Source organism: Geotrypetes seraphini, chromosome 7 (genome assembly GCF_902459505.1).
Source record: "Geotrypetes seraphini chromosome 7, aGeoSer1.1, whole genome shotgun sequence".
Lineage (NCBI taxonomy): Eukaryota > Metazoa > Chordata > Amphibia > Gymnophiona > Dermophiidae > Geotrypetes > Geotrypetes seraphini.
In genome coordinates, this window is record NC_047090.1 from 28,059,907 (window position 1) to 28,082,500 (window position 22,594).

The following is a 22,594-nucleotide window of genomic DNA, read 5'->3' on the forward strand; positions in this document are numbered from 1 at the left end:
GAGGTATTTCAAGGGGGTGTTGTGGTAGGAGGGAGTGGGGATCCCTTCTGCCTATTGCAGTCGAGTGGGGGTGTATCGGGGGGGGGTGGTTCTGGCTGGAGAAATTGGGTAGTCCTCCTGGTGGGGGATGCTTCGGGGGGCAATGCTTTGGTGGGAGGGGGGGCGGCAGGAAGGAGTGGGCATCCCTCCTGCTGCCTGACTTTGCAGGGGGTCGGAGGTTCCTTGCCGCTGCAGTTGCCACTGAGCTGATCGCAGCAGGGAGATTCCCTTGCCACAATCAATCGGCTCAGCGGCAACGCGATTCTCTAACCGGCACCTGTGACATAGATGCCAGTTAGAGAATCGGGGTGGTTAAGTGGGATTAGACGGGGTTCTGTAGAGGACGCCTTTGGGTGAATCTCAAAAGCCGTGTAGGGGGCTGCTGAGACCGGGCATCCTTTACAGAATCAGGCCTTAAGTACAAGCTAGCACTTACCGCAGCTATAAAAAGAGCCCAAAGGCAGTTGTGCACGTGTCTTTTACAGAATCCTGCCAAGCTTGCAGATACGTGCACAAGTGTGCACATACGAAGGGGTGCTGAAAAGTTCAGCCCAACCAACCAACTTCCTAAATTCTGAGCGTTATTTTACCACCATAGCTGAAAAGTGTTATCTTATTTTAAGTGCCGATTTGCAGAAATTAAATTCTGTGTTTTGACATTGTTTCAGATCATTGATTGAACCATATCCCTGTCATTCTCTTCTTGGTTTGGCTGAGAACTTTTCAGAACCCTTTGGTAGTGTAACCAGAGCTGAGATTGTGATGTCATAATGCCTCATTCCACCAATAAGAGCCAACTTCATCGGTGATGTCACAATGGCTTGATTGTCCTATACTTGGCTCACTTTTATAAGGGGGTGTTGAAAAGTTCTCAGCCCAACCCACCAGCTTCCTAAATTCCGAGCGTTGTTTTGCCACCATAGCTGATGTTGTTTTTATTTCGTTGAGTTCCAATTTGCAGAAACAAAATTTTATGTTTTGATATTGTTTTGGATCATTGATTGAACCATATCCATGTCATTCTCTTCTTGCTTGGGCTGAGAACTTTTCAGCACCCCCTCGTATGTGTTATAGGACTCCTTTTACGAAGCCGCATTAGCGGTTTACCACGCGTAATAGCACGCGCTAGCTGCTACCACCTCCTCTTAGAGCAGGCGGTAGTTTTTCGGCTAGTGTGGGGGTCAGCGTGCACTAAAAAAAGCTGCGTGCGATAAAGCCGTTAACGCGTCTTCGTAAAAGGAGCCCATAGTCTATAAACATATCTGCGCTATTGATGTCTAACTCTAAGCACCCCTGTTATAGAATTTTTGGGGCGAGTGCTTATCTGCCCTCTGTAAAATAATAAAGATGGTAAGTGGGATCTTGGGCAATGGAGGGTTAAAGCATCCATTTACTCGTTTACGTATGTACAAGTAGGTTGTTTGCATATACCCTGAGAACTTTTATAAATGCCTCGTTCTGTTTGTAAATTGCTGATTTTATAACCTTACCCTGAAATGTCTTTATGCGTCCTCCAAACCCTTTTCCAGTGAAATATTTCAGCCTCAATTATGTTGAGGTACAGGGTGGGGAAAGGGAAGTTTTTCCACAAAACCACATCTCCGTGCAAACTGTTTTCTCATTCTCTGGCTCTTCTTGCCTTCATCGGCAGTTGTGGTTTTTTTTTTTGTTTGTTTGTTTTTTAGTTGTTGCCTGTAACACTTCATTCAGACTGAAGTATATCTGCTTCCAACAAACTTAGGAAAATTCTCCAAAATCTGAGTGAAAATGTTCTGTTTTTGTTAAATGTTGTGGCTTTTTTTTGTCCTTTTTTATTTTAACAATTTGCAATAATTTTGGAAGTCTAAAATTGATCCGACACCCAAATTTATGTACATAAAGCTTTTGGCTTTTTAAACGTGAAGCATGTCGGTATGACATGGCAAGTGGATAGTTGATAACATTGATTGCAACCTACAAACCATTCCAGTTTTAAACACCCAAGTACCGTATTTTCACGCAGATAACGCGCACCCGTGTATAACGCGCACACGGGTATAGCGCGCAGAAACCACGATTTTATGTATAAAAACTTTTGTATACCGCGCTCACGGGTATAACACGCATGCTGACCGACTGTCCTTTCGCCCGCCCCGACTCTCCTCTGGCCACCCCGACTCTCCTTTCGCCCTCCCCGACTCTCCGTGCGCTGTCCCGACTCTCCGTTTACCCGCCCTGCCCTGCCCCCCCCCCCGGCAGGACCGCTCGCACCCCCACCCCGAACGACCGCTCGCACGCGCTCCCACCCGCACCCGCATCCACGATCGGAGCAAGAAGGAGCCCAAGCCCTCTTGCCCGGCCGACTCCCCGACAATATCGGGCCAGGAGGGAGCCCAAACCCTCCTGGCCACGGCGACCCCCTACCCCCACCCCGCACTACATTACGGGCAGGAGGGATCCCAGGCCCTCCTGCCCTCGACGCAAACCCCCCTCCCTCCAACGACCGCCCCCCCCAAGAACCTCCGACCACCCCCCTTCCCCGTACCTTTGTGTACTTTGGGACAGACGGGAGCCAAAACCGCCTGTCCGGCAGGCAGCCAACGACGGAATGAGGCCGGATTGGCCCATCCGTCCCAAAGCTCCGCCTACTGGTGGGGCCTAAGGCGCGTGGGCCAATCAGAATAGGCCCTGGAGCCTTAGGTCCCACCTGGGGGCGCGGCCTGAGGCACATGGTCGGGTTGGGCCCATGTGCCTCAGGCCGCGCCCCCAGGTGGGACCTAAGGCTCCAGGGCCTATTCTGATTGGCCCACGCGCCTTAGGCCCCACCAGTAGGCGGAGCTTTGGGACGGATGGGCCAATCCGGCCTCATTCCGTCGTTGGCTGCCTGCCGGACAGGCGGTTTTGGCTCCCGTCTGTCCCAACTACACAAAGGTACGGGGAAGGGGGGTGGGGGTCGGCCAGGGGGGTCGCGGGTCGGCTGGGGGGGCGGTCGGAGGTTCTTGGGGGAGGGCGGTCGTTGGAGGGAGGGGGGTTTGCGTCGAGGGCAGGAGGGCCTGGGATCCCTCCTGCCCGTAATGTAGTGCGGGGTGGGGGTAGGGGGTCGCCGTGGCCAGGAGGGTTTGGGCTCCCTCCTGGCCCGATATTGTCGGGGAGTCGGCCGGGCAAGAGGGCTTGGGCTCCCTCTTGCTCCGATCGTGGATGCGGGTGCGGGTGGGAGCGCGTGCGAGCGGTCGTTCGGGGTGGGGGTGCGAGCGGTCCTGCTGGGGGGGGTGAATCGGGCGTCGGGCGGGGTGGGAACTATGTAGAAAAACATTTGTATACCGCGCTCACGCGTATAACGCGCGAGGGGTATGCGCAGTAGGTAAAAACGTGTATAATGCGCGCGTTATATGCGTGAAAATACGGTAAACTTTAGTTGCGAGCTGGATTTACAAAGTAGTCCCTGCCAAACTGATATGACAGACTATGAATTATTGTGTTAATAGAATTCTAAAGAGTGCCTTGGTATTTTAACATAAAACACATTGCATTGATGTGCAGAAATCCTTGGCGTATGAGAAATTACAATTAACTAATAATTTGCAAAGCTGTAGCCAAAATGACTGTTCTGAGAATTCAGGCCAAGTAATTCTGCTGTACAGAGGGGGTAAAAAGTCCTTTCTTTTGGCTCCTGTCCCAGAGCCCTGCTTTCTGAATTCTTTAATTCTCTCAAGTTTATCTATGCTACATTTTAGGAAGCCAAGAAACCTCAAAGGTAGACAGAAAGACAAAATGAAAAAAAAGTCATGGGATGTCAGCTGGTTCTCGTTTTTACCCCAGCAGTTTCCTCTTGCGTTTAGGCTTTTAGAGTTTTTGATCTCTGATGCCATGAACCTTCATTTGTAACTACCTGGGGATTTTTTTTCCACTGGGTTTCTTGTTTTGTTTTACCTGTTCTTTTCCCCTCCCCCACAATAGACCTAGCCTAGGCATGGCAGTAATGGCTGCGGCTCAAGGCGCTTATGTTGGCTTCTTCCACTAGGTGTCTTCTTTAAATGGTTTCCATAACTCCCTTTGTTCACCCCCTCTCAGGCTCTGTGAACACCATCTCCATGTCCACCCCTCCCTTCCACCCAAGGCCGTGAGTGCTACCTTGGCAGTATTCTGACCTGATTCTGGCCTAGATTCTCAAAAAAAAATGCGTAAAAAACCAGACTGCTGTCGCAACCATTATTATAGTAGCAATTTTTAAAAAAGCGAACCATTCTCTAAAACAACTTCATGCAAATGAGGTTGGCGGAGAGTAGCAAAGACTCACTAAATTTGCATGTGCCCATCGCTGGTGATTAGCGATGGGCACACGTGCAGAATAAACGCAAAAAAGCCCAACAAAACACCCCAGCAGGAGAGATGCTCAATCTCTCGCGCCGCTAACCACCACAACCCTCAGCAGCGGGAGAGATACCTAAACTCTCACGCCGCCAACCAACACAGCACCCACCAACCCTTGGCTTGCAGGAGAGATGCCCAATCACTCCCGCCACCAACCAACACCCCCTCCCCCCTCAGCAGCAGGAGAGATGCCCATGCTCTCCTACTGTTGCACAACACCCCCCACCATGCCTCCAATGACCCCTACCTTCTTCCCCTTACCTAACTTTAGAGAGATGCCTACTCCCTCCAGCCAGCTGGCCCACCTCTTCAAAAATAGCAGGCCTGAGGCTCTGATTGGCCCAGGTTATTTAAGGTCCCTTCCATAGGAGAGGCCTTAAACAACCTGGGCCAATCAGAGCCTCAGGCCAGCATGCACCGGGGAAGGAGAAGAGACGGACTAGTAGGCATTCCTCTGGCCAGCTATCTAAAGGTAAGGGGGAGAGGGTGGGGGGGTCATCAGAGACATGGGGGTGTTGCATGGTGGCAGGAAAGCATGGGCATCTTTCTCGCTGCACGGGGGTGTCGGTTGGCAGCAGGAGAGATTGAGCATCTCTCCGGCTGCAGGGGTGTTTGTCGGCGGCAGGAGAGACTGGGCATTTCTCCCACTGGGGGGAGGGGAGGTGTTGGTTGTCGGTGACACTGCAGGGGAGAGAGCATCTCTCCTGCCGAACTTCAATTTGGGATTTTTTTTTCTTTTTTTTTTTTTAATTCCATGTCAAAAACACACCAGAGATGTGTTTTTCACAGTACTGGTACTGTACCAGCATCCCCAGACCAGTTGCTGATTTTTGTCGCCAAAAGCCAACGTCGCTCTCTGGAGAATGGCTTGGTGATTAAGAATCCACCGGAGTGCTTGTTTAATATTGAAAATCCCATTTGCTTAGCAGTGTTGGAGACTGCTAGAAAGCTCACAAAAGACCTGGGTAAGCCGTTTTTGATAATCTGCCGCTAAAATACGTGCTCGCTGAATCAGCTGGAACCTATTTAGTGAGCACATTAAAGGCAGATTTTGTTTTGAGAATCTGGCCCTCTGTTGTGCCAGCCCTTGTTCTTACTGTGCTCTGGTATACAAAAATAAAGCATTACCCAAGCACAGTACCGGGTAAAGCTTTGGATTCTCGCCCAGAAATAGCTAAGAAGAAGAAAAAAAATAATAATAATAATTTAAATTGAATCAGGTTGGGCAGACTGGATGGACCATTCGGGTCTTTATCTGCCGTCATCTACTATGTTACTATGTTACTCTGTTACCCCCCTCTAGTTCCTGTTATTTTCAGGGTCTTTTCCAATCTGCCCTATAAGGAAATCCTTTGGCTGAATTTAATTTATTGTAGTTTTTGTATATGATGCATTTTTATTTTTTAAGATAAGTTGTAAATCCTTTTTGCTCATGAAATTAACAGAGGTGAAGACATTATTGTGGAAATTTTCTATGAGACATCCCCACAAGCTTCAGCACTTCAGTGGCTTGCCCCAGAGCTCACCGCTGGGAAGAAACATCCCTATCTCTTCAGCCAGTGCCAGGTGCGTTTGCTTCAAATAAGCTATTGCATTGAAAGAAGAATTCTTGATGCCTTGATTTATGAATGAAATATGAGCTAAAACATAGCTTTGGCTCTGCTAAGCACCAGTTTGAAGTATGGAGCTTCAAAAGTGCCATGGTAAAATGTTCTGCAGTTGCTGAGTGTACAGTAAAAAGTGAAGAATGAAACTCTTAATGACAATTATACATGATTCACTTCAGCTTTGCCCCCTCTCTTTTTCTCTCTTTCTCTCTCTTCTCCTTTCTTTCCTTCCTTCCCACCCCACTCCACAATCTGGCATATCTGTCTCCTTCCCTTCTATGCCCTGGCATATCTTTCCTCCCTTCCTGTCCATGCTCTGGCATCTCCTCTTCTTCCTTTGACTCTCTCCTTCCTTTCCCCTTGGTCTGGTATTTCTGTCTCCTTCCCTTCCCTCCCCCTTATGCTCTGGCATCTTTTCCTCCCCCCTCCATGGTCTGGCATCTCCTCTCCTTCCTTCTTTCCTTTCCCTCCCTTCCCTATGGTCTGACATCTCTTTCCTCTTCTCTCCCTTCCATGGTCTTCCCTCCCTCCATCTCCCCAATTGGGTTCAGCATTCTCTCCCCTTCCCTCCCTCTTTGTTAACCCCCACCCCCTGCTCTTCAGCAGCACAATCTTCACAACTCGCTGTTCTTGCCGGGTCTTCCTCTCTTCTGGGTTCTGCCCACATCTTGTTTCCGTGAAGGCAGGACCTGGCAGACAGGAAGGCCCGATACCAGCAGAGCAGCAAGTCGTGAAGGCTGTCGCTGCGGCTGCCAGAAGAGAAATATGCTGGCCCTCGGAGCACCTCCTTAAGGGCTGCATCCAGGGCATAATCCCCACCCCTTCCTTGGTACACTACTGCTTAATAATTAGAAAACCTTCCTGCAGTTGATGTCGTCTTTTTATTTCTAGCTGGTTCCAGTTTAGAAGGGTAGATGCTTAGTTGCATTAAACACTTGTATATTTCCACAGCTTAGTTTGCTGTGGGATCGCTAACCATAAGTAATTCAGAACCACACATTATTGGACTTCTGCAGTAAAAGAATAATGCAACTTATGTTCAACATGAACTGTTTTATATTCCTGGGAAAAATTATATTTTATCTGTATGTAATGTTATAAAGCAGTGTCCCGCAAACTTTTCCAGCCGGCGGCACACTAAATGCAGTGCCCTGGCCGGAAGGCACCCGGAAGTCGATGCGGCGATGTCATCGCGTCAACGTCCGCGCATGTTCGGAGACCCAAGACCCCGCCGTTACGGGGATCTGGGAGGTGCAGGGAGAAGATGAGACACCGGTCAGGAGGAGAGTCGTCCGTGCCGGCTGATTTTCCTACAGGACGTGCCTCTTGCCACGAGAGCCAAGTCCTGTAGGCAGGCAACCGACGTGGACGACTCTCCTCCTTGCCAGTGTCGCGGCACACCAGAAATCTCAGGAGGCTAGTTACACTGTTTATAAAGGCTAGTTACATTTAGGTAAAGACAGGTATTCCCCTTAAGGTGTCCTAATGCAGATCTTTTCCCAGGCACCAAGCCCAGATTTAACTTGGCACAATTTAAGCCTTATTCTAATTTTTTTTTTTCAGGTTGTGCATGAAAATGGTCGCATTAGCATTTAGCACCTGTAAAAAGCTAATGTGAGAGCACTTATCGCTTCTAATTTAACTGCTCCAAATGCAAATGCACTAACTAATTAACAGTTCCATACTCGTTCTTCACCTTGGATCACCCCCCTCCAAAAATAGTTTTTTAAAAATTGCTGGTGTTCGAGTTAGCAAGTTAGCATGCGCTAGCAGTCAAGATTCCACAGAAAGCCCCAATGCATTTTGCAGTAGCCTGTTTTTCCCACGCTAAGCACACAATTGACATGGTGACAAAATTCATCACCATTCCCGTCCCCGAATAACCGCGGAAATAAACCCATGTCATTTTCTAATGTCTTATTTCATCCTCTGTCCTTCTACACCAGCATTCTTCAAAGCAAAGCTTGCAGGTCAGTGGTTGTGGCCATTCATACTCTGATTCTTCCCTCTTTCCTTAAAGAATGACATGAAGATGGTTTCCTACGGTTATCCGCGGGGACGGGAACGGTGATGAATTTTGTCACCGTGTCATTCTCTAAGCACACATTAGGGCTTTAATGTCCTTCAGTAAAAGGGCCTCTTAATAACTTTGCACAAAATACTTTTGCTATTATAAATCACCTTCCTGTTGGCGTCGAAATGTATCCTGATCACATGGCTGGATGCGGACCCCCCGCCCCCCCTGCTTTTCTCTATGGAGGACACAGTTTGATTCACTGGCTGACCTGGGAATGCTGAAACATTACAGACTTGTCTTCTCCAAAGGGTTCTCGTTTCCAGGCGGCCTTGGGAGCCTTTCCGGAACACTGTGACTTCCTTGGCCCACTGCTGACGAGAGCTAGCGGGCGTTTCGCCGAAGGGCTGCTTCAGGGCACGGTGAGCGTGAGGCAGATGCGCCGAGAGAGTGAGACCTTTTGCCGTGAGGTGGCCCTTCGGCGATACGCCAGTTAGCTCTCGTTGGCAGTGGATTAGGGCACAGCACACCGTGCACAGAATGCTTGATAAGTTTGAGCAATATCAGGTTTTGGGTTTTTTTTGGTTTTGTTTTGTTTTTTTTGTCACTTCACTACAGCACAGCACCTAAATTCAGACATTGAAACATTTGTTGCAGACAGCTTTAGAAGCAAAGTTGCCGAGGCATTCTTAGGCTGGTGGCACTGTGGAAACATTCGCGTACCAGCAGTTGCTCTTTCGGAGGGTTTTTTTGTTTTTGTTTTTTTTAGCCGACGTGGTGGTTTCCCTCTCCACTACGCTTCTTCAGTCTTGTACTTGCAGCATACGCGGATCTGAGGCTTTTTCCCTCCTTTAACAAGATTTAACAGTGTTTAGTCATTTTTTTTCACGCAGTGAAGATCACGATTCTCTATACACTTCTCCCTCCGTATTTGTGGTTTCGATTATTCAAGGTTTTTAGCTTGCTGGCTCCTCCCCCCCCCCCCCCTCAATTACGTTAGCTTGCATAGAGAAATAGCTGATTCCAAGTGTTTTCAGAGAAAATCGCCGATTCCTAGCACTTTCTTCACCATGTTTTGCCTCTCCTTCAGGAACAGGCCGGGTCTCCCACCATGTTGTTCGCGGTTTCACCATATTCACGGTGGTTTTTAATAGAAAACAGCGAATAACATATGAAAATGTTATTTGCGTTTTTTCTATATTCGCGGGTCTGTTAATCCCCTACCACAGCGAATATGGAGGGAGAAGTGTACTTTGAGTTGGTTTTAAAGATTATGAATACTCTAGAGCAGTGGTTCCCGACCCTGTCCTGGAGGACCACCAGGCCAATCGGGTTTTCAGGCTAGCTCTAATGCATGAGAGAGATTTGCATATAATGGAAGTGAGAGGCATGCAAATCTGCTCCATGCATATGCATTAGAGCTAGCCTGAAAACCCGATTGGCCTGGTGGTCCTCCAGGACAGGGTTGGGAACCACTGCTCTAGAAGAGAGGTAGAATTGGTCGATATTGATGATTCTCTCTCACTCCTGCATATACATTTGGTGATAGAACCCCACTATTCACCCTTCTCCATTGAGAAGATTGACCATTTAAATCAGTGGTTCCCAACCCTGTCCTGGAGGACTCCCAGGCCAGTCGGGTTTTCAGGATAGCCCTAATGAATATGCATGAGAGAGATCTGCGTATAATGGAGGTGCCAGACATGCAAATCTGCTCTGTGCATATTCATTAGGGCTATTGTGAAAACCCGACTGGCCTGGGGGTCCTCCAGGTCAGGGTTGGGAACAACTGATTTAAAACCCACATCTATGTTCCAAAATCCTGGTACCTGATATGTCCAGGTTACGGGTGCTCTGATTCAGAAGATCTTTACTGGAGGGAGTAAGGAAGTCAAATAGATATTTTCTGTCCCGGGGGGAGGGGCTTGCAAAAAAAGTAAAAATCACAAAGAGCCACAGTGGATTTTGAATTGGAGTCTTTTGGTTTTCAGCCTGCATTAGGGCTACTCATCCACATGGCTGTCTCTGTGGCCACTTTGTCATTTGGAAGTTTCTTCCGTGCTGCCACATTGACATCCATATCTCTTGTTTTGCCCTGTTCCTAGTTTGGATGTTCAAGCTTGATGTGGCCAGCATGTGGACTTCCATTCTCAAGTTTTGGAGCTTGGTCTCAACTAGGTCCAAAGTTAAGGGCCCCTTTATTTGTGCCACATTTTTGTATCCATGGAAGGTATCAAGTGGGGACCCTCCTTGAAATTGGACCACTTGACATGGAATTACCCCTATGTGTTTGCAGATTCTGCTCTGAAATGCATGAGAGACTGTTGACTTGGACATCCATATTCTGAGTTGGAGCTCCTTTCTGAAATCTGCTGCCATACATAATTATAATAGCCTATAACTGAATGTTTGCTGCTACAAAACTAATTAATAGTCTTTGTCGTAAATCATTTGGGGACAGACTTGGACACCTTAACATGTATACTCTGGAAGAAAGACAGGAGAGAGGGGATATGATAGACGTTTAAATATCTCCATGACGTTAATGTTCAGGAAGTGAGTCTCTCTTTCAAACGAAGGAAAACTCCTGAAGGTGAGGGCATCGGACGAAGTTAAGAGGTGATGGGCTCAGGAGCAACTTAAGGAAATACTTTTTTAGAGAAAGGGTGGTAAGAAGCGCAGAATAGTCTCCTGGTAGAGGAGGTGGAGACAGACTGTCTGACTTCAAGAAAGTGTGGGTCAGGCATATGGGATCTTTTAGGGAGAGGAGGAGATAGCGGATGTTGTGGATGGGCAGACTGGATGGGCCATTTGGCCTTTATCTGCCGTCATGGTTCTGTGTTTCTTTTGCTCTTCTGTCTAACAATCAAATTGGTTATGATAAAATAATGCAACCACAGACAAAAGTAAGACCACCTTTGCACTTGTGCCCCCATTATTAAAAAGTGTATCGAGTAAATACCGAATAAGCTTTGATCTAAATGCTTTGCTGAAGTTTGCATACGAGAGACCGGTTTTTGAACGTAAGCTCTGTCTTTGCAGGCTACCCATTGCAGAACTATCGTGCCTTGCCAGGACACCCCTTCAATAAAACAAACCTACTACGCACAGGTAAGTTGACTTTAAACATTGAATTTGGGCTTTTTGGACGGAAAAATCGAATTTAACAGCTGAGCACTGCCCCACTGTGTCTTCATCTTCAGTTTTCTGATAAGCAATCTTTAAGAATTTTAATGTGGCTGGATCTCGTAGCTTTATTTTTATTTTTCTTTCAAGGGGAGGAGGATGGGTCACCACAGCAGGATTTATTTCATGGCAGGACCTCTTGCCCTCTAAGTCTTTAATCATTTTGTATTCATCGCTCCCTCTCTCTCCTGCTGAGCCACTGTCTTTTTTTCATAGTAACGTTATTTTATTTTTTTTATTTCTTGCAGGGTACACCAACATAAATGCGCAGGACATGGTGTGCTAACAATCGCACGCTGAACCTGCGCGCAGGATGAAAGCGCACACATGGTTCTACTGCTTTTATGACTTACCATTAGTTTTCTGAGGGGTAGCTGGTAGCGGAACCCCCCCTGTACACTTATAACTGTTCATGCTCCCATTGGGGGGGTGGGAGGGGACTCCCATCCCCCCCCCAGTACACTGAAAGCTTCCATTCTCTCGATATTCAGAGTGTATTGGCAGTTTTAAGTGTTCTGGTGGGGGAGTTCCCCCCCCAAAACCCCAGCGGGGGAGGCACAAGCTATTATAAGCATAGTGGTGGGTTTCCCCCACTCCCCCTCAGAAATGCTAAAGGCGTAAAAGAGTGGCGGGAACCGGCGGCACACTTTCATCCTGCGCAGGGGTATGGGCGCGATTGTCAGCGTGTGAATGACAGACACGCTTTTGACGTGCCACCGTTTAATATTTTAGCTGCATGTTTAGAAGTACAAACGTAAGGAAGTTCTTCTTCACCCAGAGAGTGGTAGAGAGCTGGAACGCTCTTCCAGAGGCTGTTATAGGGGAAAACACCCTCCAAGGATTCAAGACAAAGTTAGACAAGTTTCTGCTGAACAAGAACGTGCGCTGGTAGGGCTAGTCTCAGCTATGGTGCTGGTCTTAGACCAGAGGGCCACCGCGTGAGCGGACTGCTGGGCATGATGGACCACTGGTCTGACTCAGCAGTGGCAATTGTTATGTTCTTATGTATGGGACAGGACTTCGGAAGCGAGTTCAAAGATGACAGTATTAAAGTTTTTTGTCTTTCTTTCTTTTTTTTTTTTTTTTTTCCTTTCCTGGTTAGATTTCTGTTCCCAAAGACCTTGTAACTCTGATGAGTGCTGCTCATGACGGAGAGATGCCTGACCCAGAGGACAGCAGCAGGAAGATCTGCAAATTTAGACAAAGTGTAAGTGCTCAAAAATATTTAGAACGATAAGCCAATGCCTATGTCCTACTGTTCCTGACCTAAGCATTACAGAATCTGCGAGCCAATTAAAATGATTATTTGTGCTCTGGTTTGGCACAAAGGGCTTAATTCTTTAAGTGATTTGAAGATGGAACATTTTCCAAACTCAAGTCGACACACAGAAATCATAATGTGCTTTTTTTGTCGTATGTGCATAGGACTTTCCATGGGAGAAGAAGAGGCAGGCTGGGTAGGGAATGGGTACCACGTTGGAGGTAATCTATGCAGAGTGACAGAGAGGGTCAAAACACGCAACAAAGGTTGTTAATCTGGAACAGTCAGGAGCAGTTTACAGAAAGACCCAACACAGGCCATGTTTTGGCATAAAAAGTCTGTGTGACAGGTCATCTGGATAGAGAATGACACGGGGAAAAAATCTGTCCCCGTCACCCCGCCCACCATCCTCTGCACCGCCCCGTCACCGTCCCCGCTGCATCCTTTTCCCTTTCACTCTCTCCTTACAGTCTGAGCCGGGAACACGGGTGATCGCACGGTCCTCGCAGCCCCCACCCGCCTGCCCAATCGATCCTAGTGTTTAGCCAGCTCTCTCCCTTCTCCTCACCTTAATTTGCAGGCTTTCTTTTTCAGCGACCTGCACGCTTTCACAAAGAGCTGCACACGCGCGGCTGCTCAGTGTTCAATCTTCTGCTCTGTTGCAACTTCCTGTTTCCGGTTGCGTCAGAGCAGAAGATCGAAACTGAGCAGCAGCGGCTCTTTGATAGCGTGCGGGTCGCCGAAAAAGAAAATCTACAAACTAAGGTGAGGAGAAGGGAGAGAGCTGGCTAAACACTAGAATCGATTGGGCAGGCGGGTGTGAGCTGCGGGGACCGCGCAATCCTTCATGCCTCACTGCGGGGACAAGACCCATTCACCGCCCCGCGGGCAGTGAATGGCCTTGTCCCCGTCACCGCAGCGACTGCTAGTTTTCTTCCCCCGTTTTCGTGCGGGTGACCCGCGGCTAAAATGCGGTGGCCGCGGGTAAACCGCCACCGTGTCATTCTCTAATCTGGATGACTTCTGACTAATACTGCACATCGACGAATTGCAATTAATTGCAATAAAAAATTTTAATTGCATAAAGCGTCCCTTCCCCTCGCATTTCCCTCTATACTCGTACCGTGGCAAATATAAACAGCAGAAGTAAATTCTCAGAACTGACATGTTTTACCCCCCTCTGTCACAAAACCATAGCGCTTTTTTTTTAGCACCGGACGTGGCAGTGACAGCTCTGACGCTCGTAGGAATTCCTATGAGCGTTGGAGCTGTTATCTCTGCGGCCGGCGCCAAAAACCACCCTACAGTTTTGTAAAAAGGGGGAAGGGTTAATTACTAAAATGAAAATAAATCATTTTTCTTACCTTGATTGCTTGGTGATTTTATTTTTCTAATCAATTTGTTTCGTCCTTAAAAAGCACCAGGCAACAAGCAACCAAGGTAAGAAAAATGATTGTTTTCATTTTAGTAAATTAACCCCTTTGTGGAACCCTCAGTTTAAATAGAGGGTGTGTTGCCGTGTTTGCCTGTTTGCTTGGGGCCAATGCGGCTATGGAGATTAGAATAAGCGTTGCTCAAGTCTTTTACCTGATGCAGCGGGCGTTATAGTTCTGTCCCGCGAAGCAAAGGCCTTGTTGGATATCGATTTATAAGCAACGGCGCTGGTTTGGCAATGAACATTTGAGCTAAGTACCCTATATAGTATATGAAGAACGAGTTGAAAATGAATTGAACTGTTTTGAATCTTCTGTTTTGACCTTCAAAATACTGAAAGGAATCGACAAAATAGAGCAGAGAAGATTATTTACATAGTCCAATTTGACACGGACAAGAGGACATGAAATGAAGCTAAGGGGGGGCAAGTTCAGGACTAATATCAGGAAGTTCTGCTTCACACAGAGAGTGGTTGACATCTGGAATACTCTCCCAGGGGAGATTATTGCGGAATCGACAGTCCTAGGCTTCAAAAGCAAACTAGATGCATATCTCCTTGAGAGAGGCATATAAAGATATGGTTGGCTATAAAATAAGCCAGGTGTATACCTAGCAGGGCCTCCGCGTGTGCGGATCGCCGGACTTGATGGACCGAAGGTCTGATCCGGAGATGGCGCTTCTTATGTTCTTATGAATCAAATTGCTACAAGTTGGAATGAATTGAATGTCTTGATATGAACTGAATATGAAATTTGGGCTTACTTTAGCTGAAGAAATAACATATTGAAGCAACTAGATTACTTAAAGCACATCAGCACTTTTTTCTATGCACTGTCCATGCTCTTTTTCTATGTATTTTTAGTTTTTTAAGCACTACAGCACTTCCAACTCTGATGAAGTTGATGGAAGTGGAAGATTGATAAAGAAAAAAAAAAAAGGAATTAATATATATGAAATGTAATGAAATGAAATGCAAGATGCATAAGTTGGCTTTGAGTTTCAAAAAATGGCATGCCGATTCTCTTAAATATATGTGAATCTCATACCTAAAAAAAAGTTAACATTAATGAATTAAGTTTTTTAATTTAAGAATAAGTTTTTATTGAATCAAATTATTTAAATAGCGGTAATTAAATTAGATTAAAAAGTTAATAAGTTATTTAATTAATGCAATAAAATAAATATATTGGTAGGGAGGTGGGGAATAAACTGGTGATGTTATAAAGAGGTAAGAGATTAATTCATTTTTCTCTTGAATAAGTCCCAGCTGAGAAGATCTACTCCTGAATCTGAGGCTTGTCCCTGTAGTAATTATTTAAATATTTATAAGATTTAAAGTTTATTTAAATTTAATATATTAAGTGTTATTCAATAAGTAGATTTAGAATCGGTGTTCCTTGTTTTATTTTTTTGTGAATGGTTTTCAGTATTTGTTTTTATTTTAGTAATTAAAACATGTCAGTTCTTAGAATTTACTTCTGCTGTCTATATTTACCACTGTACAAGTATAGAAGGAAATGTGAGGGGGAGGGACAAAGCTGTATGCGAATAAATATTTTAATCGTGATTAATCGAAGTGCAGCCCTACTTCTGACACAGCTGTTGTATGCTGAAACACAGCCTGTGTCGGGTCTATTAATAAATTACTCTTGATTGTTCCAGACTCTACGACCCTTGGTGCTTCATTTTTCCTGAGGAAGTAATTCTAAAAAAGTCTCCTAAAGTTAGGTATTAGGATGCTGAGCACAAAGGCCCGGATTCTGTATAGGACGCCCGGTCTCAGAAGTTGCCTAAGCGGCTTTTGAGAATCACACATGGGAGTCCTATACAGAATCGTGCCTAAGCCTGCCTAAAAGAACCCGATTCTCTAACCCCTGTCCTGGAGGACCTGTCTTGGAGGACCACCAGGCCAATGGGATTTTCAGGCTAGCCCTAATGAATATGCATGGAGCAGATTTGCATGCCTGTCACATCCATTGTATGCAAATCACTCTCATGCATATTCATTAGGGCTAGCCTGAAAACCCGATTGGCCTGGTGGTCCTCCAGGACAGGGTTGGGAACCACTGCTCTAACCGACGTTCATATTACAGATGTCGGTTAGACAATTGGGTTGCTGCTGAGCTTATCGTGGCAAGGGATTTCCCTTCCACGATAAGTTTAGCAGCAGCCCTTTCACCACCCCACCCCACCCCGAATATCAGGCAGCAGGAGAGATGCCCAGTCCCTCCTGCCCGGCACCCTGCCCCCAAATGATCACAGCAGGAGCGTTGTCCAATCCCTCCTGCCTGGCATCCCCCCCCCCCCCGAACAATCATGGCATAAGGGATGCCCAGTCCCTCCTGCCTTGCCCCCCCTGTAGATGGCCAGCGCAAGGGATGCCCAATCCCTCCTGCCAGACATTCCACCCACCAGGACCCTTTAACCCCCCTGGACCCCCCGCACTCAACCAAGACCCCTCTGAACCCCCCCCCCCCAACTTCTGTCGTTGGTCAGACAGATGTCTCTTGTCTGCATCCGGCCGGCAGGCCCGCCTCCACTTCCCGGTGTGAGGGGCCAAAGAGCCTGATTGGCCCAGGCGCTAGGAGGGGCCTTGGGCACCTGGGTCAACTGGAATCTTAGGCCCATCTCCAGTGCATTCCAAGATGCACTGGGAGTGGCTTAAGATTCCGATTGGCCAGATCCCCATGGCTTCTAAATTTTGGCACTCAGCCCTAGTTTGGTTTTCAAAGGGGACAGTTTAAGGCAAATTCTATAAGAGGCACCTAAAGTTAGGTGTCTATCTTTTATTGAGCTTTTTCGCGCAAGCCGGCACAGTAAATGTGCCGATATTCATAGAATTCCCATGGGTATTGGCGCACTTACTTCTCTGGCCCACGCTACAAACCTCTAGCGCAGCTCGATAAAAAGGGAAAGGGGGGTTAATTAGTAAATTGGTTTCAATTAGGAGCATTACCACGCTCATAATGGAAAAAAAAATTAATTGGACGATAGGTGGCCTATTTTTTTTTTTAGGCGCAATTCTACAGCTGTCGTATGGCGCCTAATGCCAAAGTATCCGTGCTTAGAGGTGGAGAAGGGACTTTTGTGCTGCTAGGTACGATTCTCTAAAGAATTTAGGCACCTATGTAATGTAGGCCTTTAAAACCCCGACCTACGTTAGAGGCACCTATTAAATTGAGTGCCGCTAGGCGTGATTCTATAAATAGTGCCCAAGAGTGATTTGCAAGCGATAGGCACCTATCTTTTTAGAATCCATTTGCAGAATTTCCCCCTTTGGGCTTCTAGCTTCATCGAGCACCTGAACATTTTAAAAACTGGCTCTCTAGTATATTAAAAGCCTGGACTGGGATCCCGGCACTGATCCTTTTAAATAAGGTTGTTTTGAAAACAGGGTTCCTCTTTAAGCAGAGGGTTACCTGTGGGAACCTCCCGCCTCAACTTCCACAGCCTTCAACATGGCAAAGTATATCCTGGCAAAACAGGTAATATAACCTATTTCCCCGAAAATAAGACAGTGTCTTGCATTCATTTGGGGCCCAAAAGAGGCACTAGGTCTTATTTTCGGATAGGGCTTTTTTTTTTTTCTTTTCATGTACATGATCATCTCTCCCTTCTTCTCCTTCACCCCAATTCTTCCTTTTTGCTTCCCCCACATGTGCAACATGTTTCCTCCCCTCTCACCCTCCCCTTCTGTCTTCCCTCTGCAGCATCTTTCTATCCCTCCCATCCCTTGTGCAGCTGAACTGCCGAACCCCCACTGACCATCCACCCTTCCCTCCCAATCGATTCCCACCAACCGCAACCATAAATACCTTCTGGCAGAGGAGCGCCGGGCCAGAAGGCTCATCAGAGAAAATATGCCCCACACAAAAAAGTGGAGAGAAAAGCCTCAAAGCACACAGCCGCACTTCACATCATCGGCATAAAAAAAACTCCACTGTTCTTTGGCATGCTTATTCTCAAAATGAAAAAGCAAACCCTCTGGTTGCGCACATGAAAAACTTATCTGGTCACTACAGTGCCATAGGGACATTTGGGGGGGTTTTTTTCCCTCTGTGTTAAGTCCTTGCAAGCAGAGCAGGAGAGCTGGAATCTTCCTTCCCATGGCCAAAGAAATCAAGTACAGTCAAACCTTGGACAGCGAGTAACGTGGTTTACGAGTGTTCTGCAAGACGAGCAAAACATTTTCTTAAATTTTAACTCGATAAAACGAGCGTCGTCTTGCAGTACGAGCACATATACCTGCATCACGTCAAATACGCACAATATATGCACGTCGCACCCCTGATCACGTCCAAATATAATACATGCATCCGCAGTTCAAGCGCGTACAACATACGCACATCTTCACGCTGAGCGCGGCTGACCGTACTAAAAGCATCGCGCCCAATTTACCCGCAGTATAGTGACTGTTCGAAACAAGTGAGATCTCGCAATATAAGTACGTACAGTACGTGGAACGAATCGTCCGAGTTCCCGTTATTTCCTATGGGGAAATTCACTTTGATATACGAGCATGCTTCTGCAATGAATTATTCTTGCAAACCAAGGTGCCACTGTAGTTGGATCCCATCACTCCCTTCTCTGCACCTGAGGCTTTGTGTTTGTTCTTTCTGCCAATTTCTTTAATAATAATTGGATGAATTACTTTCTTCCTGTTTTGATAGGTTCCAATCCCCAGCTACCTGCTCGCGTTGGTGGTTGGTGCACTGGAAGGCAGGTAAGATAATACTTTGTAATTTGTTTTGTTTAATGTTTATCTGTGGAATGGCAGGAGTAGCCTAATGTAGGAGCCATAGGCAGCGGAACGCTGCTCTGTTTGGGGGGAGGCCCAGGAGCTCTGCCCTGGCACATGACCTCAAAACAGCTCCTGAGTCCCCCGCCCACCTCCCCCTGGCGCTTTAGTTAAATCTTCAGCAGCCGCCGCACAGCATCCACGAGCAGGTCTGCCCCCCAGAAGTAGAATGAAGGGTTCCGGGGCAGGCCTGCTGTTTGATGTTGCACGGTGTCTGCGCAGTGGCTGCCTGAAGATTTAAGCAACGCCACCAGGAGAAGGTGGGGGAGGGCCACAAAAAAAAAAAGACAGAGAATTTGGGGGGAGGCCATGGCCCCCTGTGGCCTCCCCCGTTGCGACACCTATGGTTAGAGCAACAGGTTGAGAAACGGGGAAGCCCTGTTCAAATCCCACTACAGCTCCTTGTGACCTTGGGCAAGTCATTGAAAACCCAGAGTTCCTGTTTCGGCAGTTTATGTGCATTTAAAGATGCATGCAGGTGATGAACAGCAGAGCAGCACCCTGTCCAGAAAAGAAGTGGCTGTGTACTGGTGGTGATTTAGATTTCTAACTAGTTTGCATTGCTCTTTTCTCTCTGCCATTGGGTACAGGCCTTGCTGCTTCTCTAATATTTGATCTGATAGCATTAATGATTTGTCCAAACCAATAACTGCACAACTCGAGATGCAGCTTTGAAATGGAAAGAACTTTGGGGATCTGGCTTGGTTTTGCTTTGTGCCATTATGAAATTCTTTTCCATAAGCCATTTTTTTTTTTTGGTTCCTTAATTATGTTGCTAAAATCCATTATTGACGAGGATTGTTATTTTTTAATATAAGCTCATAAATTATGCTTGAGGGCAGTTTGGAACAGCCTGCTTTTTGTTTTAAATAGCTGTAGACATCTTGCAGCCAGTTTTATTAAATTAAACCAGGCATAATGCAAGACATTTTTATATACAATAACTCAATGTTGACATGGGGGATATGTGTGTTGAATTCCATAGGTAAGGACATAAAGAACCGAATGCAGCATCTCTAGAGAGGTCAAATTGAATACAAGGAGGAAGAAGAGCAAACAGTGAGGCTTTTAAGAGATTCATAGAATACAAGGGGCTGCTGAAAAGTTCTCAGCCCAACCAAGAAGAGAATGATGTGGAGCCATGAAACTTACAAGTTATTCCACGCTTTTCTTGATACTTTTCATTTTGTTGATATGAAAAGTGTCAAGAAAAGCGTGGGATAACTTGTAAGTTTCATGGCTCCACATCATTTTCTTCTTGGTTGGGCTGAGAACTTTTCAGCAGCCCTTCCTGTTGTGATGTCATAATGCCTCATTCCACCAATGCCTAAGAGCCAACCTCATCGGTGATGTCACAATGGCTTGGTCTCCTTATACTCGGGCCCATTTACTAGATGAATTTGCCTCATTGAAACAAAAAGTATCAAGAGAAGCGTGGAATAACTTGTACGATTCATGGCTCCACATCATTCTCTTAGTTGGGCTGAGAACTTTTCAGCGGCCATTCATATGCAAGGGAACATATGTAGAGGCCGATTGAAACCAGCTTTTTCAGTTTCAATCAAAATTAAATGTGCAGCTGAAATTTTGCTGCTCTTGAAACCAGCTTGCCCTCCCCCCCCCCCCTCTCTCTTGAACAGCACCTGTTTCCTCCGCCTACCCCAAACCTTGGTGGTCTAGTGTCCTAACTGGGGCAAGAACGGTCCCCAGTCGCTCTTGCCCTTGCTGTATCTGCCATCAGAATGACTTAAGATTTTCAAGAGAAACTGTGCGGGGATTAGGGAGGTGAAGAGATTCATATTTGGATGGATGCTGAAATAAAGCCAGTTTTTAGTTCTGGAGACAGTCGGAGGCGGAATGCAGATATCTCACCCAAATTTGCTTTTTTGCAGAAAAATTGGCCCGAGGACCACAGTGTGGTCCGAGAAGGAGCTGGTGGATGAAGCTGCGTATGAATTTGCAGAGGTTGGTCTAGAAGCCCTTGTAACAAAACTTTTTGGTTTATTTTAGCCAATCTCAAACTGACTCTAGGGCATTGTTTCTCAACCCGGTCCTGGAGTACCCCCCTGCCAGTCAGGTTTTCAGGATATCCACAATGAATATGCGTGAAAGAAGTTTGCATAGAATGGAGGCAGTGTATGCGAATCAAGATTATGCATATTCATTGTGGAAATCCTGAAACCCTGCCTGGCAAGGGGGTACTCCAGGACCGGGTTTAGAAACACTGCTCTAGGAAGAGTAGCTTAATGGTTAGCGCAATGGACTGAGAGGCTGGGGAACTGGGTTCAAATCCCATTGCAGCTCTTAATCCTCCATTGCCCCCGGTACACAAAAAATTAGATTGTGAGGCCACTAGGGACAGAGAATGTGTACAGTGCTGTGTATGCCTAGTAACACTATAGAAATGGTTAGCAGTACACTTCTCCCTCTGTATTCGCTGTGAAAGGGGATTAACAGACCCGCAAATAACTTTTTCATATGTTATTTGCTGTTTTCTATTAAAAACCATCGTGACTATGGTGAAACCGCGAATCAACATGGTGGGAGTCCTGGCCTGTTCCTGAAGGAGAGGCAAAACACAGTGAAGAAAGTTCCAGAAATAGGCGATTTTTTTTTTTTTTTCTCTGTAAACGCTTGGAATTGGCGATTTCTCTATGCAAGCCGACGTAACTTGGGGAGAGGAGCCAGCAAGCTTAAAAACCACGATTGCTGAAACTAATTGCGAATACGGAGGGAGAAGTGTAGTTGTAACACTGAAGAAGAAAGTTCTGGAGCTGTTAATTGAATTCTCACTACAGCAACATTACCTCATAATGAAAGGGTGGCCAACTTGTTGCATTTGCAAGAAAATTGTTACATCTGGATAGTTCCTGCTGCCGCCCATACACACACCCACTCTTTTTTCTGAGCCGACCAACTAATAAAACAACACACAGTATTATGGAACATAGCCGCAGCTGTTTATTAATCCACAATATCAAATAAATAACTTTGCATATAAATATCATAAACGCATTGAATGTCAATTGAACCACATCAGCAAGCTCCTCCCGAGCTACCCAGTGTAAACCTCAACATATTACCCCCAACTCCACCACAAACAGCAAGAGTCTGAGGGGTGGCATGACATCATGCCCTTTTAACCCGGATCACCTGGCCCCCAAGGCACGGCTCAAAGCCAGCCCACCGCTCATCGCCGGAGGAGCCCCAGCACCCAGTAACTCAGGAGACCCGCCCTCTCGAGCTACGATGTCCACCCACACAAGGGTGGGCGGGTGGGGAAAAAGACCGCCCTGGAGGACCCTAGAAAAAAACGAGTCCTGCAAGGTCCCGGTTTTATTAATTCCCCCACGCCGTCAATCATCCCGCTGGCCCAATCCTTTCTCCTCCTTTAGGCGCGAACCACTCCCTCCCTATTACGTACCTAGCTCTCCCCTACTACTGTCCCTCCCCTCCCCCCCAACTTGCCTCACGGGCAACACAGGGGCATCCCAGCCCTGTGTTACACTACGCCCTTCGAGACAAGCTCTTGGGCTACTCTTTACGTGGAGCATCTCATTCCCTTTTTAGCTTAGTTGTACACGAACGTATCTGGATAAAGTTTTTATCCTTCCATGTACTGCTGCTACTCGGTGGCTGGGGCGGTGGCACCCCTCCCCTGTCCTTTTATCTGCCAACCCCCCATCCATTCCTTCCCCGCCCCTTCTGACGTATGCGTGCACCTCTTCCCTTCCCCCCACACCTCTTTAACGTTCCCGGCGCGAGCAGCAACCCCAACCTGCTACTCGCGCCAGCATCGGCTCTTCCTTTGCCATTACTTCTAGGCGCAAGTCCGGGACGTGAAGTCAGAGGAAGCGCTGGCGCAAGCGGCAGGTTGGGGTTGCTGCTTGCGCCGGGAACGGTAA

General features: G+C 46.9%; 1 protein-coding gene across 1 annotated transcript in view; it reads left to right on the forward strand.

The window, feature by feature from the left end:
* The window catches only part of LTA4H (leukotriene A4 hydrolase), a 107,033-nt gene that overhangs the window by 25,630 nt on the left and 58,809 nt on the right, over positions 1-22,594 (forward strand). The window contains exons 3-7 of the mRNA XM_033951999.1: positions 5,835-5,955; positions 11,053-11,121; positions 12,299-12,403; positions 18,562-18,614; positions 20,582-20,654. Of these exons, the coding sequence (XP_033807890.1) occupies positions 5,835-5,955; positions 11,053-11,121; positions 12,299-12,403; positions 18,562-18,614; positions 20,582-20,654 (421 nt within the window). The remainder of the gene's footprint in view (positions 1-5,834; positions 5,956-11,052; positions 11,122-12,298; positions 12,404-18,561; positions 18,615-20,581; positions 20,655-22,594) is intronic.